This window comes from Pseudogymnoascus destructans (assembly GCF_001641265.1).
Source record: "Pseudogymnoascus destructans isolate 20631-21 unplaced genomic scaffold scaffold_4, whole genome shotgun sequence".
Classification (NCBI taxonomy): domain Eukaryota; kingdom Fungi; phylum Ascomycota; class Leotiomycetes; order Thelebolales; family Thelebolaceae; genus Pseudogymnoascus; species Pseudogymnoascus destructans.
The window spans coordinates 691,704-711,676 of record NW_020167523.1 but is presented as its reverse complement, the minus strand read 5'-3'; the positions used below and the strand labels follow the sequence as shown (position 1 = coordinate 711,676).

Below are 19,973 nucleotides of genomic sequence, written 5' to 3'. Positions count from 1 at the left end.
TTACGTCTACGATTAACCCTCTTTGTACTATAAGGTTATGTAGTATACTGTGACTAACTTTTAATAACTTTCAATTTGAAAATATCAGAATTAATGAATGCACTTTGAATCGACTTTCTCACGCTTGGCGATGGCAGATATTCATTCATTAAATCACTCTACTACATCCAGCGGTCCAAGGAGTTGCTCAAGAAGCTGATAAACCATCTCCACACTCGTTATCAGCCGCTCATCGTCTTGCAACTCAAAGTTTTTATCCGGCCAGTGGAGCGCCACCGCACTCACAAGAGCTTCAGCTGAAGTTTTGGTGGACTCTTGCTTTGTAGACGTAGTTTTAGTGAGGAACTCCCCTAAATGACGGAATGTAAGCCATCCCTTCAAAATATCGCCATCGATGTGCCTTTCCCTCGTATCTTCTTGATCAGGTGGAAGCACAACTCCACCTTCTTCGTCTTCTTGGAAATATGCGGGACAGATTTTTGGATCTTGGCGAGCAATATGCTCGATAATCCCCAGAAGTTTCAGGAGCGATTCATCCACCAAAGTGAATCTTCTAACTGAGCCGTCAATGCTGATACCGAGGAGGCCTTCCCGGTGCTCTCCCCATGGAATGACCCCTGAAACAGCCGTCTCGTTCTGGCTTGTATCCCAGTTATGACGCGTGGATGCAAGCCGGAATTTTGTTATGCACGAGGGCATCTCCGCGTCGAAGAGAGTCGTGTATTCTCGTGGAATTGTTTGGCCGGTGGACGTGTTTCGTTGGTAATGAAGGCCCACCACCGAGCAGTCTTTATCGGAAGCCAGTAATACCGCTGAATCAGTCCCAGGCTGCGTATCGCCTTCGAGGGGGAAGAACATATGATCTAATCCTGCACGGGAGTCTTCGTCCACATATTGGAGTTGGAATTTCCCGTTATCTTTGTACAGTAAGGTCATAGTGGAATCTTTTGCTGTCAGCACACTCAAGTATTGGCTGTCCCAGGTCATGGAGACGGCATGAGATGGCAGCTGATACTGGGCCAGAGAGACTAATGTCTCTTCGTTGACGTTTATTGCCATTGAGTGCAAGGACTCCCCAGTGCAGCAAAAAAGAATTTCGCCATTAGCCCCGCCTTGAAGAAGTGCGTGTATCGGGTGGTCAAATCGCTGTTCTATGAATATGCGAAATCCCGTTGCTTTGGACTTCTTCGATTCCGATTTCTTCAAATGATGGTCTTGGCGAAGTATGAATATGCCCCCTGAGCTGGTGCCAGATACTATAAATTCTTCCTTGACGGATAAATCGCTTGGAATGTTCAGCCACCATTGTGTTAAAGATAGAACCCGATCAGTATGGCGAGGGGACTGCACATGCTTCAGGGATATGATATCCGTTGCCGCTGCCTCTTTCCCAAGGAACACAATCGCTGGTCGGCCATCCATAGTAGCACCGACAACAAGAGATTCTGTAGTTTGGCAATACAATATCCGTTGGGCAGACCCTGGCAGCTCAATGCTATTTGAAATACCGGTAATTTCGTTGCCTATTTCAATCCCTAATATCTGTTTTCCCGAAATTGCTAGGAATCCTTTGTCAAGTTGGCACACAAAGTCAATCGATGGTTGATGATATATTGACTGTCACCCAGTTAGCATATGTCCACTTTATAAGGGGTGGTTAGTTTTTATACAATTCCCACATCTTTGAATAATATCCTAGTAATTGACGGAAATGAGTTTGAATATCCATTATAAACGATTCGATATAGCTCGGATCCGCAGCAAAGTAGAGCAGCTGCTGAAAATGCTGGATCTTTGCAAATATTCAGATTTGTTGTTCCCAATTGTCGAGATGTGGCCATCCGTTGTTGGAATTTCCCATCGGAAGATCTAACGTAGTATGCCATTAACAGAACTCCATTCCCATGGCCAGCAAGCAGCAGCCCATATTGATCCGTTGGTGACATTGAATCAAGACTATTTTCTAACCGAGAGAGCATAAGAATGCTTACACATGAATCTATTGGGGCAGGGCTTGTTTCTGACGAAGAATGTTAATACCTTTCAAAATATCTGCAATGACAGAGGTAAGTAAAACTTACCATGTAAGTTAGAAAGAATAAATTCAGATCGTCCATCCTGTATAATACCGAGGGAGGTATCAAACTGGTAAACACCTAAAGTGCCTACGTCGTTCGGGGCGTTCGAATAGTGTGACAAGTCGTGGTCTCCATGGGCATTGATCGGACCACGCCCTATGGCTACAAATTCCGCCTTCTCTGCAAATGACAGAAATGTAATATAAGAGCCAACGGAAAGGGATGATCCTATCTTAATCAAAGGTGGGTTATCGGATAAATTGGTCTGTGTCCCAAATGGCTCGAATGTTGCAACCCTAAACGCATCGATGCGAAATCCACCGTTTTCTGTCTGAAAAGCAATACAGACTAGTTCGTTCTGATAAATGGAAGCCGCTATAACAAGTTCATCAGGCTTGAATGCTTTTGAGTAGGCTGTGGTTGAGGAGCTGCCAGATGTCAATCTCAAGGTCTTGAAACTTCAAATATAAGAATTTACTAGCCAAAAAACTTACTTGGCCGGCTTGTTGGATATTCGGATATAACGTTCTGTAATCTGAGTAACGAAGCCCCTTGCCGAAGAAGCATCAAATGTACGCGAACGTAGGTCAAGCCAGGTTGAATCAACCTCGGCCACTCCTGTTATTCCGCTGCCATGGTTCTCTAGCATAAGCAACATCGATTCATTGCCAGCTGACAACAAGAGCAGCAAGGAGCTAGAAAGAAACTGGTCTTTTTGCGAAGATGCTGCTGGGAGCCAGGGGAGAGTCCAGGCGCCAGTAACCACACTGTTCAGTTCGTCAAGCTCCATCCAAATCTCAGCACCAATACCACGATTGATTTTTGAGACGGTTCCATAGGGGCCTCTTCCTGTACATCCAAATATCTGCTCTGGGTTCGAAAATGTTTGATGACTTGCCTTCGAATGTGGATGTTGCTCTAGAGAAAGCAGCGATTGGCTGCTGGGGATTGTCACAAAATCATTCAATGGAATCCAATTCTGAAGAGTTGCAAGAAGTCTGGCTGGCTGTCTTGCTTGTACCTGTTTTTGTGAGCGAAGCCTATGAAGTTAATTGCCAGGAACTTACCCAATACAAGCCGCCCGGGCACGAATCTCCGCCAACCACGAGAATATCACCAATAACACCGTCTGGTCCGGGAAATTTCGAATCAAGACTAGTGAACGCTGTGCCGATGTTGCAAGTGATTGCCCCGATATTCATTCCAGTGCACAAAAATTCATCAAAGTTGCTTTCCAAATATTTAACCAAGCCATCTTCTCTTGCAATATAGATATCATCATTAGTTGCAGCGTATTTTTGGGTGCGGACTGGTCTTGTCCATGAAGTCCAAAGGGGGGCATTCCGTCCTTTGTGAATAGGGCTAGGCTCATCGTGGCCAAGATAGCTTTGATGACATTGTGGACTTCCCTCCAGCAACCCTTCACAAACTGCCACACTCTCCTCACAGACAAGAACAAATGCAGACTTGATAGTCAAAGGTATCAATAAAATCGGTGTGCGATAGCATTCGTTAAGCAAGTGGCCCTTCTTATAGTTCTGCCGTATAGCACTCAAAGTTTGTCCACAAATCCACTCATATACGTGCATTCTCGTTTTGCCATTGCGAGATATGAGAAGTAGGAGGATGATATGGTCCGGGTCCTTGAATGAAGGAAATAAAAACTCAATCTTCAAAATGACACCCTTCACTTGGAGCGACCGCTCCTCTCTTATGCAAGACAGTGGTTGTCCAGATATATATTGAGCCTCCATTTCTTCACGAGACTTGAGAGAGTAGATCGAAATGACGTTTTCAGAGCAACCAAGAGCTAGGTATCTCGAGCTTGGATCAGCTGTTAGATGAGCGCCAAGGTTCTCACCAAGTAATGGTTTTGCTATATTGTGCCGACTCAGAATTGGTTGGATGAGTGCATCAGGCCCAAAGTCGGGCGAGCAAAGAAACATCAAGTCTCCAGCCTCCAAAACAAAAACAATCATTTGGGGTCCGAGACGATAATTCCCTCGATTATCGGGTTCAAACATGCAGAGGTCTGAAGAGTCATCAGCGACTAGAGATGAATCATCACAACTCATAGAGGAATCGGATTCACCATGGCTGCTTGAGTCAACATTTAGCTCGCCATGTAATCCCACCCTTTGGCCCCCTTCTTCGGGTTCGCTGTATTCGTTGGAGGCTCCGGGTTTTGGTTTCCTCGAGAATTCCCCGATACTGCCATCCTGCTTCGGAGCCGAGGGGCTCCATTTTATAGAGCCCAAAACTCGTGCATTACGGATGCGAGATCCTAAATTGGCAACCCGGCCTACTTCAGATAGTTGTGCTGATTTTACCAGCCTCTTGACTTGGAGTAAATTATCCTGTCATGTATGTCAGCTTGTATAAATGACCATGGAAAATCATATCAAAATAATATGTTTGATGTTAAAGGACGACAAATGTACTCCTCATCGACAAAGACAGTCAAATGAGGATACAAATTATAGTGGTAATAGTGGGAAAGATCAACGCACCCCGATGAATACGACATCATGGTCTTCGACGTTCCCCAACCTTGCTGGCAATATCCAATTGCTGTTTGGGCTATCTATTACCGTCTGTGTGAGTAAGCCGACTTTTGGCGGCTTGTTGAATTCTAATTTGACTCCCCCCTGAGTTGAGTTCCCTGAAAGTATAGTCTCAATGTCGACTTCGCGCTCCATGAATCGTCCATCCACCCAAGAGGCTGTCGAAATTACCCCTTCCATGGTTGATTGTGATGAGGTCGCTAGTCAGCTGCTGATGGGGCTATAGCATACCGGAGTTTCAATCCAGCCTCATGTAATGACAGTTGCATCTCTTTCCTTGCCAATTCTGTGCGCCATTCATCTTTCACCTGCCGTCGTACGAAATATGTCACAGTTGTTTCCTATCTCATGAAAATCGAATCCGAGTACTAGGTTCCAAGCGACAAATGTGTAGACTGATATAGAAGGTTCCAACATATGTCAGAATGAAGGTAGGCCAAAGGTTACTAGGTATAGAGAGGGTCGTCTGTTACAGTTGTTATGGTGCTATTGTATTGGGTCCCATGACCCTGTCACGTGTATATCAGCCTTCTTCGACATTTACGGCAACGTCCGCTGTATGGGCCATGAATGGCTCTAAAAGGTATAAGGCTGAACCTACAACTGGCTTCTGCATCACAACACATTAAGATGATAACAGGTACCTGAAACCAGCGTCCTCCTGCCGGTGTGGCACTGTACTATAATAATTCTACTGGAAGCCAGTACCCCAGTCTTTTCCGCCAACCATCACTGTTTCTTCCTGATGAAACCAAGACGCCAAAGAATTATTCAACACCATGGAGTCGGCCGAAAAGGTAGCTGCCGAACATCAAACTCTCGTGGAAGACTGTCATATTTCAAGGGCGGCTACAATGGACTCTAACCACCGTCCTCAAAACCATGGCCCCAAGTCTAAACAAATCGAGGAAGCCTGTCAATGGAAAGACACTCACCGGCTGAGGGGTCTGGCTTTGTCGGAGGGGGGGTTGGTATCAGACGATATGCGGCGCAAGGCCTGTAAGTCTCTTTTCTATTGATCACTGAAGATGTGCTAATTATACCGAACAGGGCCAATTCTCCTGGGATTCTCCGCCGACAAGACTGAGCCCACTGCAGACGACCAACGACGCTGGCAGACATTACCTAAACATGCAGATGAAGACCAGGTTCGACTTGACGTGAACAGAGCCTTCATCTACTACCCTACAGGTGAGCCATTTCAAGACTTCTGTCGGCAAATAATAACAATAACATAGACCAAACTGCCAAGCAAATCGACACAAGGAAGGGGGAGTTATCAGACCTTATCACCGAGGTTCTTCGGCGTCAACCATATCTGTGCTATTTCCAGGGATATCATGACATTTGCCAGGTGTTCCTTCTTGTCCTTGGCCACAAAAACTGCTCGGAGGCGGTTTCACGTTTATCAGCACTTCACATTCGTGATTTTATGCTCCCGACATTAGCTCCAGCCCTTGCTCAGTTACGGCTCATCCCAGGAATTATACGCACTGTCAACCCAAAGCTATATCAGCACTTGTCCGAAACGCAGCCCTTTTTTGCGCTCTCAGGAACTCTCACAATGTATGCGCATGACATACAAGAATATGGTGACATCGCGCGGCTCTTCGACGTATTTTTAGCACGGGAGTCTATCTTTTCTGTATACATGTTCGCCCAGATCGTTCTGAACCGTTCCGAGGAACTTTTCGACACCCCAGCGGACGAGCCTGAGATGCTACATTCGATATTATCTAAACTTCCGAAACCCCTCAACTTAGAGCGGTTGATTTCCGATACAACGAAGCTGCTGGATCAGCATCCGCCGGAGAGTCTTCCCCTATGGTCAAAAATATCAAAGTCAAGTGTCTTGAAAACAGCAAGATCGCCGGAGCAGGTGGCAAAGCAGAGCCTCAAAGATGGACAGATGTATTTCGAAAAACAAGTCAAGGAGCTACAATGGGCCGAACGACGGGAGAAGATCGTAAGGCAACTCTGGAAGAACAAGAACCCAGCCATAATAATTGGAGTCGGCGTTCTGGTGGGCTTGTTGTCATATCACATGCGGAAGTCCCCAAGCATTTACCACTTGGTATCAGAGCTTTGGAAATGACCGTTGTATAATGAGTATATGAAATAGACCAGTTTATACACTGTCTAGGGTATGTTCAAGATATTTGCCGCGTCTCTGGGAGGCATTTGACCCTCTGTTGGCCATTAACTTCCACATAAAACGAGTTCACAAAGTTTGTCGAGTCCAGTCACAATTCAAACGGAGTTCCGGACCCATGTCACAATTGCATTAGAAGTTATCCCTGCACACAACCCTGCGATATTGTAGCTTGGTACTGCGCTCAGGCAAATGTTTCATTTCTGATCTCAAATACACTAAGCTTGTGAATAATGGACGAATCCATCTGAACCACCGTCCCTCGCAAACGCCAACCAGACCGTCGCGAGTAGATCACTTTAGCTTCTTCTTTGGGCGGAGCTGGTTGGTGTGGCCACACTTCTTCTTCCTGCAGTTGGTCGCACGGGGAGGGAGGCGGGCCTATATCTCCGTTAGTAACAATCCGAGGGAATATCCAGCCTTTTGACGGTACTGGACTATTCATGTGGTGTTTTAAGGACGTACGTAGCACTTGCGGCAAATCATCTTGTCGCAGTTGAACTTGGAGGCAAGGGCCTTCAGCGATGGCTCAATAATACCACCACGGAGACGGAGGACAAGGTGGAGAGTCGATTCCTAGAACATCTCTGTTAGCCCTGCAAAAATATCTCCCTGATTGCTGATTCTAGAGGTCCCCTCCATGCTCAATTCTTTCCACCACAGTTTCGATGCATTGGACCTCCCGAATTTCACAATATCTTCCTGGTATGATTCGCGTACCTTCTGGATGTTGTAGTCGGAAAGAGTGCGTCCATCCTCGAGCTGCTTGCCAGCAAAGATCAGGCGCTGCTGGTCCGGGGGAATTCCCTCCTTGTCTTGGATCTTCGACTTGACATTGTCGATAGTATCGGAGGACTCGACCTCAAGGGTGATGGTCTTGCCCGTCAAGGTCTTGACGAAGCTGCAGATGCAAAGTTAGTGGTCTGGCCATGGATGTTCGCGGATCGGTAATGAAGTATTTCGGTATTCAGTGCGACTGGGGAGCTTACATCTGCACTACACAGGAATTAGTCGTTAGCAAAGGTTCAACAGAGAGATATTGCGTCTATAGCAGCCAAGGGAGCAACATACTGATGGCGATGGTCTACGTCGTTGTCGATGTTGTTCTCTCTCGAGTCGTTCTTTCAAGTGGGGCGAAAACGAAGTTCAACATGAACATGTGTGCCCTAAAACACTAAGCGATGGCAAGATAGTCCCATTCATCACGTGACATTGTCTCAGGTACGTCTACCAATTTTGGAACCCCACTCCACATCAACCACTTGTGCCCATTGAAAGCGATAATAACGGATCATCATAGTGAAACTACGGGCCAAAATATATTTACGCCATCGAGTTACTTTTCCCCATGAAATTCTTCGTCAGACAATCTTTCCATAATTTACCAGGTAACTACAGATGAACGGCATACCCCAGAGATGAGATGTGAGGCCTATTCTTCAGGCTAGATTATCTGGAGCCTACAAGAAGTAGATCGATATAATATGTGCATTCTATTAATTGAGACCCAAAGAAGTCATAACTTCGTACTCTTCGTTACAGTCTATGTTACAGTCTATGTTGCAGCCTACCCAGACTCCCTTGCCCGCTAATTTGGCCATCAATCGCTATTGCCACAAATTCCAACTCCAAATATCCGACGCCTTAATCCGGTAAACGGTCAGCCATACTATATCTAATTTCAGGGCCATTCCTCAATGCTCTACTTCTGGTCTTCCCTCTCTAGACGCTATATCATGCAATCTTTGTTCTAGCGAGTACACAGTTCTGATCAGAATATTCACAGTCGTGCCAGCGTTCTCAGCTACTCAATATTTGTTAGCATGTGATATGTGAAGAAAATACCCCCAAGGAGTGACAATAGATGCCTACCAGTCTTTGCCACAAACGCCCTTTCGTTTGCAGAAAGGTCGCCGTCCCTCTGCCACCGTTTATAGAAAGCGCCGGGCCTGTTGATCGTAGCAACGTACTGCTCGTCATTTGCAGATATAGGCTTTTGGACCTTTAACCTGCTTTGGACACGGCGCAGACGCTCAGACACGGGCGTTGCTATATCTTGGTCCATTCCGCGTAGGTTTGGCGAATCCTCAATTGGAAATAGGTCGAGAATTTGCTGGGACACTACAAAATCAGCGAAGCTCTCTCCCGGATCCATATGGGTCGGTGAGCTGCGTCTGGAAATCTTACCTTTACTATCCCGTTCACCTGACCAGGTTTGATGGTACCAGTTCAAATAGCGGTCCAACATATCGCCACTCATGTTGAACACATCGGCCTCTGTGACTTTAGCTTCCTGGCCTGGAGTGGCATCACCGCCGTCCATCGCCATGCCACTCCAGTCATCCCAGTCAACCCTCAGTGCGCTCGGGTCTTTGAGACTCTCTGGAGTTCGTATCATATTGTCGAATGGTTGCAGGAGTTTGGTTGATATCACGACCAAAGCCGCAACTTGCAATTCAGGGTATTCGCTCAGTTTGTGCCGTGATAATGTGTTTGGGTATTGAAACCTTACTCCCAGAGCTTCAGCTAGGTGGCAACAAGACCCGTAAATTTCCACTTCCTTTTGGTAAGCAAGGTGTGTTAGTCATGCTGGATGACTGGAGCAACTTACAAGGCAGACAAAGGTCCTTCACAAACCGGAATATTATCAGAGATGTGTTTAATGGCGGGAATAAGATGTTGAAATTGGTTGTGAAGTTAATCATTAGCTCCCCGATACATTGGTGCAAGCGGCCTCTCCTCAGAGATGATCTAGTCTCCAGAGCAGAGTAGTATTTGGGTGGTAGATGAGACTTCATATCAGCCGGGATATCTCGAATCTGGAATCAATTAGCACTTTTGTGCACGTGCAACGGCCGTCCAAAGAATATTAGATAACGCACCACTCGAAAGTAAGGGATTTCATGCTGTTCAGCCCATTTCTGGAGATCTCCCACTGAGACTGGTAGTCTCAAAAGTAATATTGCCATATAACATAGAGCCAAGCTCTCAATAAGCTTCGGCAAACCCCTTTCTCTTGCAATTTTCCGATGCCTCCTGCCCATTTCCATCCCAACACTATCATCTTCCCCTTCTGTCTCCCCCTCGCTTGTTGAACTAAACCCAGACCCGTCTCTTGCATTCCTTTCGTCTTCTCCTATGCCCCTAATATTCCTTATCCTCACTGCCCATAAATCTCGAATAACGGTCTCAAGTTCAGGTGGCATTCCTCTCGCGGTTATGAGCCACATAGCCTGCCTCCTCAACACCACTTGCCAACATTGTGCATAAAGCTTAATGGCTTCGATTCCATCATAAACTATGCCAGTTGCTGCTGCCTCCTTTCGCCTTTTTCTTGTTTTTCTGCCCTCTGTGTTGAAGTCATCTTCATCTGCTGCAACCTGTGTAAAACCTTCCTGGACGTGCCCATGTGACTTGCAAACGCGTTTACCATCCTGGATATAGTAATACCGTGACCGACACCCAGTTGTAGTGCAAGTTTCGCCCTTTGAGAACTTGTGGAAGTCGATGCTCGAATCCATGATTGATGCCCCACTACGTAGGAAACATTTCAATACTATCGTGACTTTTAGCTCCAGTTCCCACGTGCCGAAATCACATGAACGGTCGCAACTTCCTTCCACGAATGAACTTTTTGTAACTAGGCAAAGATCTGGCAAATTATTGCATTATTATACGAGCAGTGTGTTTGGCTACTTAAGGCTCGTAATATCTACATTGCTGCCACACAATTCCTACTCTTTTGACTCCAATTCAACGACACATACTCAAATAATTATGGCAGTTGGTCAGTCAATTTTAGTAGAGGGACTGTTATTTTATTTTTGGCTATCTACAACGATAACTATCATCGCGTTCGTTACAGTCACTGTTGCAAGCTTGGTAGTCGTAGTCGCGACGTGTTGCGACTCGCTAGCGACAGACTTCACTGACTGTAGAACCCGATAAATGTACCAGTAGAATAGGAAGGCAAAGCGATGCGAACAACCACCAAGTTGCCTTTACAACATGACGATCACAAAAATCTAGCCAGGCAGGTGCCTGACAGGCTAGTTATGCCAAGCCGATGAGGGGTAACGAGCCATGGTATGGAAGAAGGCTATTCCGTACAGGCCCAGAGATACATGTCTTGACTTAAACCTCCTTCGCATCGATACAAGCATTCTCGCCCATGGCGGAAATGATAATAACGACTAGATACTATGTTAGCGATGCGTTCTCTTGTCGTCCTGGTTTTAAAACTTACCACCTGACTTCTCATCATCCTTGCTGAGCTCGATGATCTTGTTGATGACTTCTTGTCTCTTATCATCGCCAGCAATGGGCTCTGGCATCTTGATATCATCTCTGGTGTTTCCGGTAGCCTCATCGTACAGGTTAAGGAAACCATCATCGAGAGTGAGCTATATAGTATTAGCGTTTGGACCTGCATTTTGCGGTTGGTTGTGTCTTACGAAGGCGTATTCCTTGCGCGTAACGTTGGGGACATCCATGTTGTGGGTGGATGGGGAAAGATCCTCCAACTTCTTCTTGGTGAAGATGTCTTCAGCGATGAGATGAACCTTGGCGTGTCCATGCTTTCCGGTCTTGGAGGTCGACATGTCGATGATCTTGCAAGGACGGTTCTTGATGAGAACATGTCCACCCTTCCTCAAGGCAGAACACTGCATGGGGTAGGTCAAAGACGCACCCGCATCGGCAGAGTCGATGGTGTAATCTTGCTGTAAAAAAGTTAGTATTGATGATGGGCGCAAGTTCCACCGATTGTCATATAGATTGAAAGCACTAGACTGATGGCGGGGGAAGTGCGGGGGTTTCTTGGAAAACTGCTTACAGAGTCGGCGTCCGCCATTTTGGCTGCAATGCAAAGTGAAAATGGGAGTTGTTAGATTGTCGCGAGTCTGGAATATGCTCCAGGAGAGAATTTGAGACGAATAGAGGGGCGAGGCGTAGTGGGAGTAGAAATAGAAAACCGACTTGGTGGTGAGTTGTGGGATCTAACGAGTTTAGACCCGCACTAGTTCGCCAATTTCTTTAGGTAAGCTGATGAACCAATAAGATGGAACCGTTTCGGCTGGGTGTGACCATGCGGCCATTGGAACACGCCATGAGGAACGCCGACAGGAGTTATCGGCGAGACACGTACGTGTAGACTACATTTTGGCTCTTCAACATTTAGTCATTCAGTGATTGAAAGAACGAAGAGGTCTTTGTTGATGCCTCCGAAGAGTCACTGAGATGTGGCTCGACAGGCTGTCTGGGACTTCCACTCCAGCACTTCGTCCCAACGCGTCCTCTACTCCCCAATCGCGATCGTACTCTCCCGTCCCAAGAAAAACGAGCCGCCTTCTGCCCCAAACTGGGCCTCAACGTCCAAATTTTTCTCCACGGTCTTCGTCTTTGTCTGCCGTTTCCAATGATTCTACAACGTCATTGCTAGGGAATTCTCGGAAACCCACGGACAGCTCCAGTTCGAATTTGAGAAACATAACTCTCACTTACTCAGATCCAATACAGGTCCTTGACAAGCTTCTGAACATTGACCTGGGAAACTTGCCGGTCGCTGATAAGGATGAAATATGGGACAATGATGAATTACTGGGCAATGTTGACTTCACTGGGTTGGCACTGCATGAATTCGTTCAAGAAGACGACGTGAACACGGTCCAAGTGTCAGAGGCACCGGCGGCTGCAAGATGTTAGTGTTTTGCAATTGACATATGGATTTCCATGCTGACCAAGTAAACACAGATGAGATCGATAAAGCTAGATTCGAAGACCTCCATCAATCTATCCGCGCTTGCAACGACATTCTTAATTCGGTTGAACTAAACTTGACAAGCTTTCAAAATGATCTGGGTGACGTTTCTGCGGAGATTGAAACATTGCGAGCAAGATCAACGACACTAAGCTCCAGGATTGAAAACCGGAAGGTTGTAGAACTTGGATTAACACCAGTTGTTGAAGATATCACTGTTTCGCAAACCATTGTGAAAACGATATCAGAAGGCGACATTGATGAGTCGTGGATTGTTGCCCTGAATGTGGTTGGAAAGTGGTCAAAGGCATTAAACGCCAAGGCAATTGAGGCACACAATATAAAGAGCATTACTGATTTAAAGCCCTTGCGTGACCAGCTTGTTAATATTGTGAGTAAATCAAATCGTCATTTTATGTGAGCTCTATGTTGATCCCGGGACATAGGCCATCGAAAGGATCCGGGACTTCCTAGTCGCCCAGATTAAGGCTCTACGATCACCGAATATAAACGCTCAGGTCGTTCAGCAACGTCACTTCATTCGATACAAAGATCTGTTTTCATTTCTATGGAATCATCATCAGACCTTAGCCGAAGAGATTGGACAGGCTTACATGAACACCATGAGATGGTACTATTTAAATCATTTTACTCGATATGAGAGGGCGCTCTCAAAAGTTAAAATACATGCAATAGACAAGCATGATGTTCTTGGGAATGATGACAGTCCACGCAAGAGCACGCTGCTTACCACGTCAAAGGCAACTGGGCCGCCGCATGATGCCTTCAGCCTGGGACGACGCAACGACATCCTCACGACATCAAACCAATCGGCTTTACCTAGCCATTTAGCAGAAGACACGGCGACTCATTACCTCGAGTTCCCATTTCGCAACTTCAACCTGGCTCTCATTGACAACGTTTGCGCCGAGTACTCGTTTCTCACCACTTTTTTCTCGCCCTCTCTTTCATTCCATACCATAGCGCGCTACTTCAACTATATCTTCTCGCCCACATTTGAACTTGGTCACACTTTGACGAAGAGCCTTGTTTCTGAGACTTTTGACTCGTTCGGCCTGTTACTGTGTGTGAGACTGAATCAAAAATTCAACTTCAAATTACAGAGGCATAAGATACCTGTTGGAGACAGCTACATCAATGGAACGAATATGCTTCTATGGCCACGCTTCCAGGTCATCATGGACTTGCACTGCGAGTCGGTTCGGAAACTAACGGCTAACTTGCCCACGGCACCGCCAACGTCGAAAGCCGAGCTGGCCAAGCAGTCTGCTGCGCCTTCTTCCATGGCACAACGTTTCGGGCAACTCATCCAAGGAATATTGGAGCTGAGCAAGGAAACTGGAGATGACGAACCTGTAAGCACAAGCTTGGCAAGGCTTCGAAGTGCTCTGGAAGCATTTTTAGCCCGAGTGGCGAAAACTATTGAAGGGGAAAGAAAACGCGAGAGGTTTTTAGAAAATAGCTTCTCTCTGATTTTGACAATTATTGGAGATGCACAGGGTAAGCTGGCTACTGAGCAAATATCTCAGATCCAGGCAATGATGACTACTGCATCGCAAGATACCAAATGAGAATATATTTATTTTCCCATAACTGTGATATTTCACGTTCAAATATAGTTGAAGTGAGACAATTAAATTATTGTTAGTCGGCCTTCTACGGCTCTTTTTGTTTTTTTGGAATTCACCAGCTTACGGTGATTCGTACACAACAATAATGCGCAGATACGTTGAGTCTAGACAATTCAATCCTGAATAGCAGCGCCCGACGAGTACTAGACTGGGGTACTTGATGCCTGACCACAATGTGGAGGGGGTCATCGGCCCCGTTTATCTGTGGCAATGCCTCGGCGGCAACAAGAGCCAGTAACTCATCACGATGATGAGAATCACGAAACAGGTAAGTTATTAAAAGGTTTCGTTAGTCTACTATTTACGTTTGCTAGATCTACTTTTTGCTAAGCGCTTGGCAATAACTAGGTAGCTTACTCGAATCGCTTCTGGACGAGCTCTTCGTAGTAGATATCCGACTAAAATTATGAGTACTCGAGGAACTCGTCGAAAAAACTACTCGGGCAACACTAAGAACAAACATTGCAACGTCTATATTTGCTTTCCAACCCTTCTAGACCAATGTCGCCCCTGTCGAGTTTCACAATATGCGTGTCGGTTGGGGCGCACGCTGCATGGTGCATGAGGCTGGGTATAGGTCGGCGCCTACGAAGCGCCGAATGACTTCAATCGAGGACACACAAGGCTCAAGGCAACAACGATGATTGTACTTACTCAGAGCTTGCAGATGCCTGTAAAAATTTCCTGGAGAAATAAATATTTCTCCTAAATATGTCTCTCGAAAACCCGAATACTTACGACGACGCTGGCAGCAGATAACAATCGCTACTGGAAGGGACGGCTCCATTCGAATCGTCCACCTAGTAGGCTTCTTGTTTCTCCACAGGGCTCCAATTTTATGATAATAATGGATGCTGTTGGCGCTATTGGCAGTATTGTCCAGATACTGGATGCAACGGCCAAGTTGATCGATTATCTGAAAGATGTTCGCGCCGCAGAGAAGCAGATCTTAAGTTTCCAGGCCGAGATTGAAGTTATTCGCTACATTTTATGTGCTCTCAACACATCGGTCGACGAAAATCCGAAGATATTTCATGTAACATTAACAGTCATTGGTGCGGAAGACGGAATCCTTTACGAATTTAACTCGTTCCTCGTCAGCTTCAAAGGGAAATTAGTGGCGAAACCAGGAAGGAAATTATTATGGCCTTTCGACAAATCCCGCATAAAACAGGACCTTGAAAAGATACAAAGATACAAGACCATTCTTATTTGTGCTCTTCTAAATGATTCCATGTTCGTATGCCATTTCTTCTTCGAGCATGCCGGCTCATCAATCATTACATTGGCGCTTCTCATTTCTAGTCGCTGAAACCACACGATTATAAAAACGGGAACTAGCTGATATAAAACCTTATTTAGACTATTAACGAAGGAAATTAAAGACGGGGTCGACATAATTAACACGGTGTTGAAGAGATTACCCACAGTGTTGATAGCATATCAACAGCACTCGAACAACAAAAAAAGCATGATGTTCTCGAGTGGCTATCTCCATCGCGGCGCATTGACTTTTCTCAACAACAAGCAGCACTTACAGCTAAAAGGGCCAAAAACACTGGACGATGGCTAATAGAGTCCGAGCCGTTCAGGCTGTGGCTAGATGGAAAACAAGACTCGATAATTCTGAAGGGCGGCGGCGGCATGGGCAAGACAATGCTGGCGAGCACGGCCATCGAGTATCTCACAAGACTCACTGCAATCAGGCCAGAGAGAAGTGCAGTAGCATATGTATTTGGAAACTGGGCTCACGCTGATAAATTTAACGCCCAAAACTTACTTGCGAGTCTGCTGAAACAGCTTCTTTCAGTGAAGGGTATCAAACTGCCAGAGACGTTAGAGGAGCTGCACTCCTCTAAAAACTATCCTACTTACTCTCAGCTATGTCGCCTGCTTCAATTGGAAGCTGGAAGATTCTCAAAGACTTTTATTGTTATCGATGCACTCAATGAACTTGACGAAGAGACTCAGGATAAGTTACTGAAGATTCTCAGTGAGTTGCAAACCAGCTTTGCAATAAAGTTGATGGTAACGTCTCGGGATCCGTATCGAATTTTGCAGTATATCGCATCGGCCACGCAGCTTGATACTCGAGCAACTAAAGAAGACCTTAACCTGTGGATGGACGAAAGTCTGAGAGCGTTACCACCTGGCTGTTTTGTTGCCAAGTCGCCGCTTGAAACCCACCAAAAAATTAAGGGCACACTAGCGCAGGCTGCCGACGGCATGTGAGTTTAATGCCACCTCTTGCGGGAAACTACAGACTGGGCATGGAAGCTTATCAATTCAATCAGGTTCCTTTTGGCAAAACTCAGTATGAGTGCTATTTCGAAGGTTTCGAACCGCAAAAAGCTTAATCAGGCTTTAGAGTCTATAGCAAGCGGTGGCTATTCGTTGGATGATGGATACAATGATACAATGAAACGCCTGAAGGCTCAATCCAGCGGAATGCTGACCGATTCGATCATATTACTATCTTTCGTAACCCATGCTTCTAGGGAACTCACAGTCTCAGAGCTAGAGCACGCACTAGCAATTGAAGTCAACGAGTCATCCTTCGACACAGACAATATTTCAGACTTGAGAGAAGCTATTGATTCATGTAGTGGACTTCTTGAGATTGACCCGAGGATCAAAAGGTCATGCTGGTCCACGTAAGTTTATCTCTCTGCAGTTGCCTATGTTATATGCTGACGATTAGAAGACACCGCCAAGGAGTATTTGATCGTACAAAAGAAACGCATTTCCCTGATGCAAGCGCAATGATTACCGAGAGATGCCTCGCATATCTTTCTGACAGTAATCTAACGGATTCATGTCAATCTTATGAAAGCTACAATTTGAGAGTAGCGTCCTTCCCGTTTTTAGAGTACGCTGCACAAAATTGGGGATTCATGCTTCCAGGGAGAAGTTCAGAGGACTCTAAGTGCAAATATTTTTAGCCTTTCTACGCAAGACATCTAATGTCGCGTGTTCTGCCCAGGCACTGCTTCAGTCTCCGGACCACTGGTGGTATGTTATGGATCAATTGAGCCACAGATGTCCCAGGATATCTCAGGACTTCACATCTGTGCATGGTTTGGACTTCTTCTTACAGCAACTCAACTCATCGAAGAGGAAGTAGATGTGAATATTACCGACCATAATCAAAGGGGTCCCTTGTGGTATGCTGTTTTACAACAGGAAGAAAGAAGCTGTCACATTGTTGCTGAAAAACGGGGCAGAAACTTCAACTGAAGGCCCTCTGTTGCCAGTTTTGAAGAATGTGTCAGGAGCAGTGACCCAGAGATTGTCGAAATTCTGGGCGGCTTCCAGAATTACAGCGCTGATTGCTGCGGCGACATGTTGAAGCTAGCAGCCCAAAATCCTCACTGTGGTGCCGACATGGCGGAGCTGGTGCTCAATTCATACCCCAGCGTTCCAATAGAGGAAATATATGAAGGGTTCATACTATCAAGTGCGTCCAACCACTTGTGTGGCAAATCCATTTTAAGCATGCTCATCAACCGTGGGTGGAAGATTCCTGTTGATCTGAACATAATCAGGGTCTTATCAGAAAATATGTCATCCGGAGCAGATATTCTTAAATGTTTATTATCTCAGGGTGATATCGATCCCGATCCTTCTATTTTTGAGGTTGCGGCTTGTGGGTTGGCAAGCGATGTTATGGAAGCACTCCTGGATTATCAACCGGAATTTCAATTTAATGTGGATATACTCCCACTCACGGCGCGGGGTAATGAGGAGATGTTCCTCACGGTCCTCAGGCGCCATCCACATTTCGAAGTTACGCAACAAATGCTGGATAGGCTGGTTCAAAATACTGCTCTAGGATCGGCAGCAATGGAAGCGCTTCTCGAACATGCACCGCCAGGGACTCTGAAAATCGACGACGGTATCGTCATGTCCGCTCTTAAAGCTACATACAATGGATCTCATCTTATACCATGGCTTCTAAGCCACTATGAAAATCCCCAGGAAAAAATCTCGGAGAAGATATTGGTAGCGGCGGTGGGAGGCAACGATGCTATCAGAATTCTCAGTATTATCAAGTCATTCGAACCAACATTCAGGGTGACCTCTAGGATGCTCTTAGTTGCTGTATCAGGTCTCGGGACATATACTACATCAAGAAGCGAGGTGCTTCAGTGGCTATTGCAGCATGATCCAACTTGCAGGATTGACGAAGTTTCCATGGTTGAGTTCCTCAAGCCCGGTAACAGCATTTCATTTGACATGCTACTATCTTATCAGCCGCAACGGCTCACATGTCCCCTGGTTTTTGCCTGTGCCAGGTCCGTAGAGGCCTTGGAATTGCTCATACGCCAAGGAGAGGATATTTCCGATCCAGATATTATCGACGCCATGACAGAAGCTGTTCTGAGGACGGGTCGTGATGAGGACTGGATTTCCAAAATGCTAGGCCATATTCAAAAGCAACGCCTGCGCATTACATCCGCTTCATTAAAAGCTGCGGCTGCGAATAAGAACACGTCTGGTGCTATAAAGTGGGTCTTAGACTACGATTCCACTTTAGAAATACCTTCTGAACTCTTCGAAGAGGTAGCATGGACGCCTGCTAGTGCTCCAAAGTTGGAACTCTTAGAAAAGAGGAATAGAGGAGTTGAAATGACGGAACGATTGTTTATAGCATCAGCAAAGTCTAAGGATGTAAGAACTCTTCGATGGGCGCTAGACCGATCTGATGTTGTGCATATTACACCTCGAGCCCTGGAATATGCAGCAGGCGTGTATTCCTACAAAACGGACAATGTTACCCGTATGAAATTGATCACAACCAAGAACCCATCAATTACTATTACAGAGGAAACATTGAGGCGGACATGCCAGATTGCATCGAGGGATATTAAGCCCCTAGAATGGTTATTGGCCGAGTATCCTCAGCTGTCTCTCACAGAAATTCCAATGGCTGCTCTCCTTCGGGGCGGACAATCTTCAGCAGTTGTGAAGACCATCAAGGAGCACCTCCCGAAACTAAACATTACGCAGACCCTGTTGACTGCAGCTGCTAAAAATGAGTTTACGGAAAAGGCCTTGGAGTTGATATTAACTTTCGACATCGGGGGATTACTCTCGGAATCGATTCTTACAACTATAGCAGGATCCAAGCATGCGGCATCAAAATTTAAAGTTCTCCTCAGGCTGCATTCAGCCTCTGTGAGCGTATCAGATATTGTACTTCGAGCTGCGTCTGAGACTCCCCATGGATCAGGTGCACTGCAATGGCTGGTCTGGTTCTCAGAACCCAGAAAGCCGAACCATACGCCTGTTTTGCCGTATGACGCAATGGTATGGTATCTTAATCGAGATCCATCACCTACCATTACGCAGAAGATGCTTGTGGCAGTGGCACACCAACCGTGGGGTGGAGATGTGCTAGCCCTGCTTCTCAAGCGCAACCCCATATTTATCATTTCCAAGGAGTTGATGGAAGCAGTTTGCTACAACTGGGAGTTTGGAGAACACCAATGCAGGCTCTACTCAGCCACCATAAGCACACCAGGGTCTCGGAGGATATCCGCTCTGCGGTCTTGAAATGGGCGAGCGGTACGACGTCCAGTATATATAAACTTATCAGGGAGCATAACGACGACATTGATTTTCGGTAACCCCTGAAATACTGCCCGTGGATATCTGACACGCATCTCTCAACGATATTTTGGATACAATGGACTACGAACTGCTCATTTCACAGAGGGTGCCAGCGACCTGAGTCTCCATCGTCTCTATCCCAGCCAATTCACGAAA

The 19,973-nt window shown here is 46.1% G+C and overlaps 5 protein-coding genes across 5 annotated transcripts; 3 read left to right on the top strand and 2 right to left on the bottom strand.

Moving 5' to 3' along the window:
• Positions 1–5: 5 nt before the first annotated feature.
• Positions 6–5,117, bottom strand: VC83_01957 (uncharacterized protein). The gene is made up of 6 exons (XM_024465629.1): positions 4,589–5,117; positions 3,146–4,435; positions 2,573–3,099; positions 2,082–2,506; positions 1,671–2,020; positions 6–1,617 (listed from the first exon to the last, which is right to left on the bottom strand). The coding sequence occupies exons 1-6, from the start codon at positions 4,820–4,822 to the stop codon at positions 154–156; spliced, it is 4,290 nt and encodes a 1,429-aa protein (XP_024326792.1). The 5' UTR covers positions 4,823–5,117; the 3' UTR covers positions 6–153.
• A 27-nt stretch (positions 5,118–5,144) lies between these two features.
• On the top strand, positions 5,145–6,958 carry VC83_01956 (uncharacterized protein). The gene is made up of 3 exons (XM_024465628.1): positions 5,145–5,641; positions 5,693–5,833; positions 5,881–6,958. The coding sequence occupies exons 1-3, from the start codon at positions 5,422–5,424 to the stop codon at positions 6,735–6,737; spliced, it is 1,218 nt and encodes a 405-aa protein (XP_024326791.1). The 5' UTR covers positions 5,145–5,421; the 3' UTR covers positions 6,738–6,958.
• Positions 6,959–10,515: 3,557 nt separating this feature from the next.
• Positions 10,516–11,771, bottom strand: ANB1_1 (translation initiation factor eIF5A). The gene is made up of 4 exons (XM_024465627.1): positions 11,629–11,771; positions 11,249–11,515; positions 11,041–11,197; positions 10,516–10,987 (listed from the first exon to the last, which is right to left on the bottom strand). Exons 1-4 carry the CDS (start codon positions 11,644–11,646, stop codon positions 10,929–10,931), a joined length of 501 nt encoding a protein of 166 aa, XP_024326790.1. The 5' UTR covers positions 11,647–11,771; the 3' UTR covers positions 10,516–10,928.
• Positions 11,772–11,880: 109 nt separating this feature from the next.
• On the top strand, positions 11,881–14,144 carry VC83_01954 (uncharacterized protein; the record flags this gene model as incomplete). The annotated part of the gene is made up of 4 exons (XM_024465626.1): positions 11,881–11,936; positions 12,266–12,492; positions 12,546–12,943; positions 12,999–14,144. The coding sequence occupies 4 exons, from the start codon at positions 11,881–11,883 to the stop codon at positions 14,142–14,144; spliced, it is 1,827 nt and encodes a 608-aa protein (XP_024326789.1).
• Positions 14,145–14,917: 773 nt separating this feature from the next.
• Positions 14,918–19,760, top strand: VC83_01953 (uncharacterized protein; the record flags this gene model as incomplete). Its single annotated transcript, XM_024465625.1, has 7 exons — positions 14,918–15,440; positions 15,644–16,432; positions 16,499–16,858; positions 16,909–17,003; positions 17,188–17,368; positions 17,459–18,420; positions 18,508–19,760. Exons 1-7 carry the CDS (start codon positions 15,043–15,045, stop codon positions 19,758–19,760), a joined length of 4,038 nt encoding a protein of 1,345 aa, XP_024326788.1. The 5' UTR covers positions 14,918–15,042.
• Between the last annotated feature and the right edge of the window lie 213 nt (positions 19,761–19,973).

Excerpts from the sequence above, each read along its gene's own strand:
- VC83_01956 (XM_024465628.1), top strand. The coding sequence starts at position 5,422 with ATGGAGTCGGCCGAAAAGGTAGCTGCCGAACATCAAACTCTCGTGGAA. Across the intron at positions 5,642-5,692 it reads CGATATGCGGCGCAAGGCCT|GGCCAATTCTCCTGGGATTC; the intron begins GTAAGTCTCTTT and ends TATACCGAACAG. Across the intron at positions 5,834-5,880 it reads CTTCATCTACTACCCTACAG|ACCAAACTGCCAAGCAAATC; the intron begins GTGAGCCATTTC and ends ACAATAACATAG.
- ANB1_1 (XM_024465627.1), bottom strand. Across the intron at positions 11,198-11,248 it reads CGCGCAAGGAATACGCCTTC|CTCACTCTCGATGATGGTTT; the intron begins GTAAGACACAAC and ends AATACTATATAG. Across the intron at positions 10,988-11,040 it reads GGATGATGAGAAGTCAGGTG|TCGTTATTATCATTTCCGCC; the intron begins GTAAGTTTTAAA and ends CATAGTATCTAG.
- VC83_01957 (XM_024465629.1), bottom strand. The coding sequence starts at position 4,822 with ATGGAAGGGGTAATTTCGACAGCCTCTTGGGTGGATGGACGATTCATG. Across the intron at positions 2,507-2,572 it reads ATATCCAACAAGCCGGCCAA|CTCCTCAACCACAGCCTACT; the intron begins GTAAGTTTTTTG and ends GACATCTGGCAG. Across the intron at positions 1,618-1,670 it reads TATTCAAAGATGTGGGAATT|TCAATATATCATCAACCATC; the intron begins GTATAAAAACTA and ends ACTGGGTGACAG.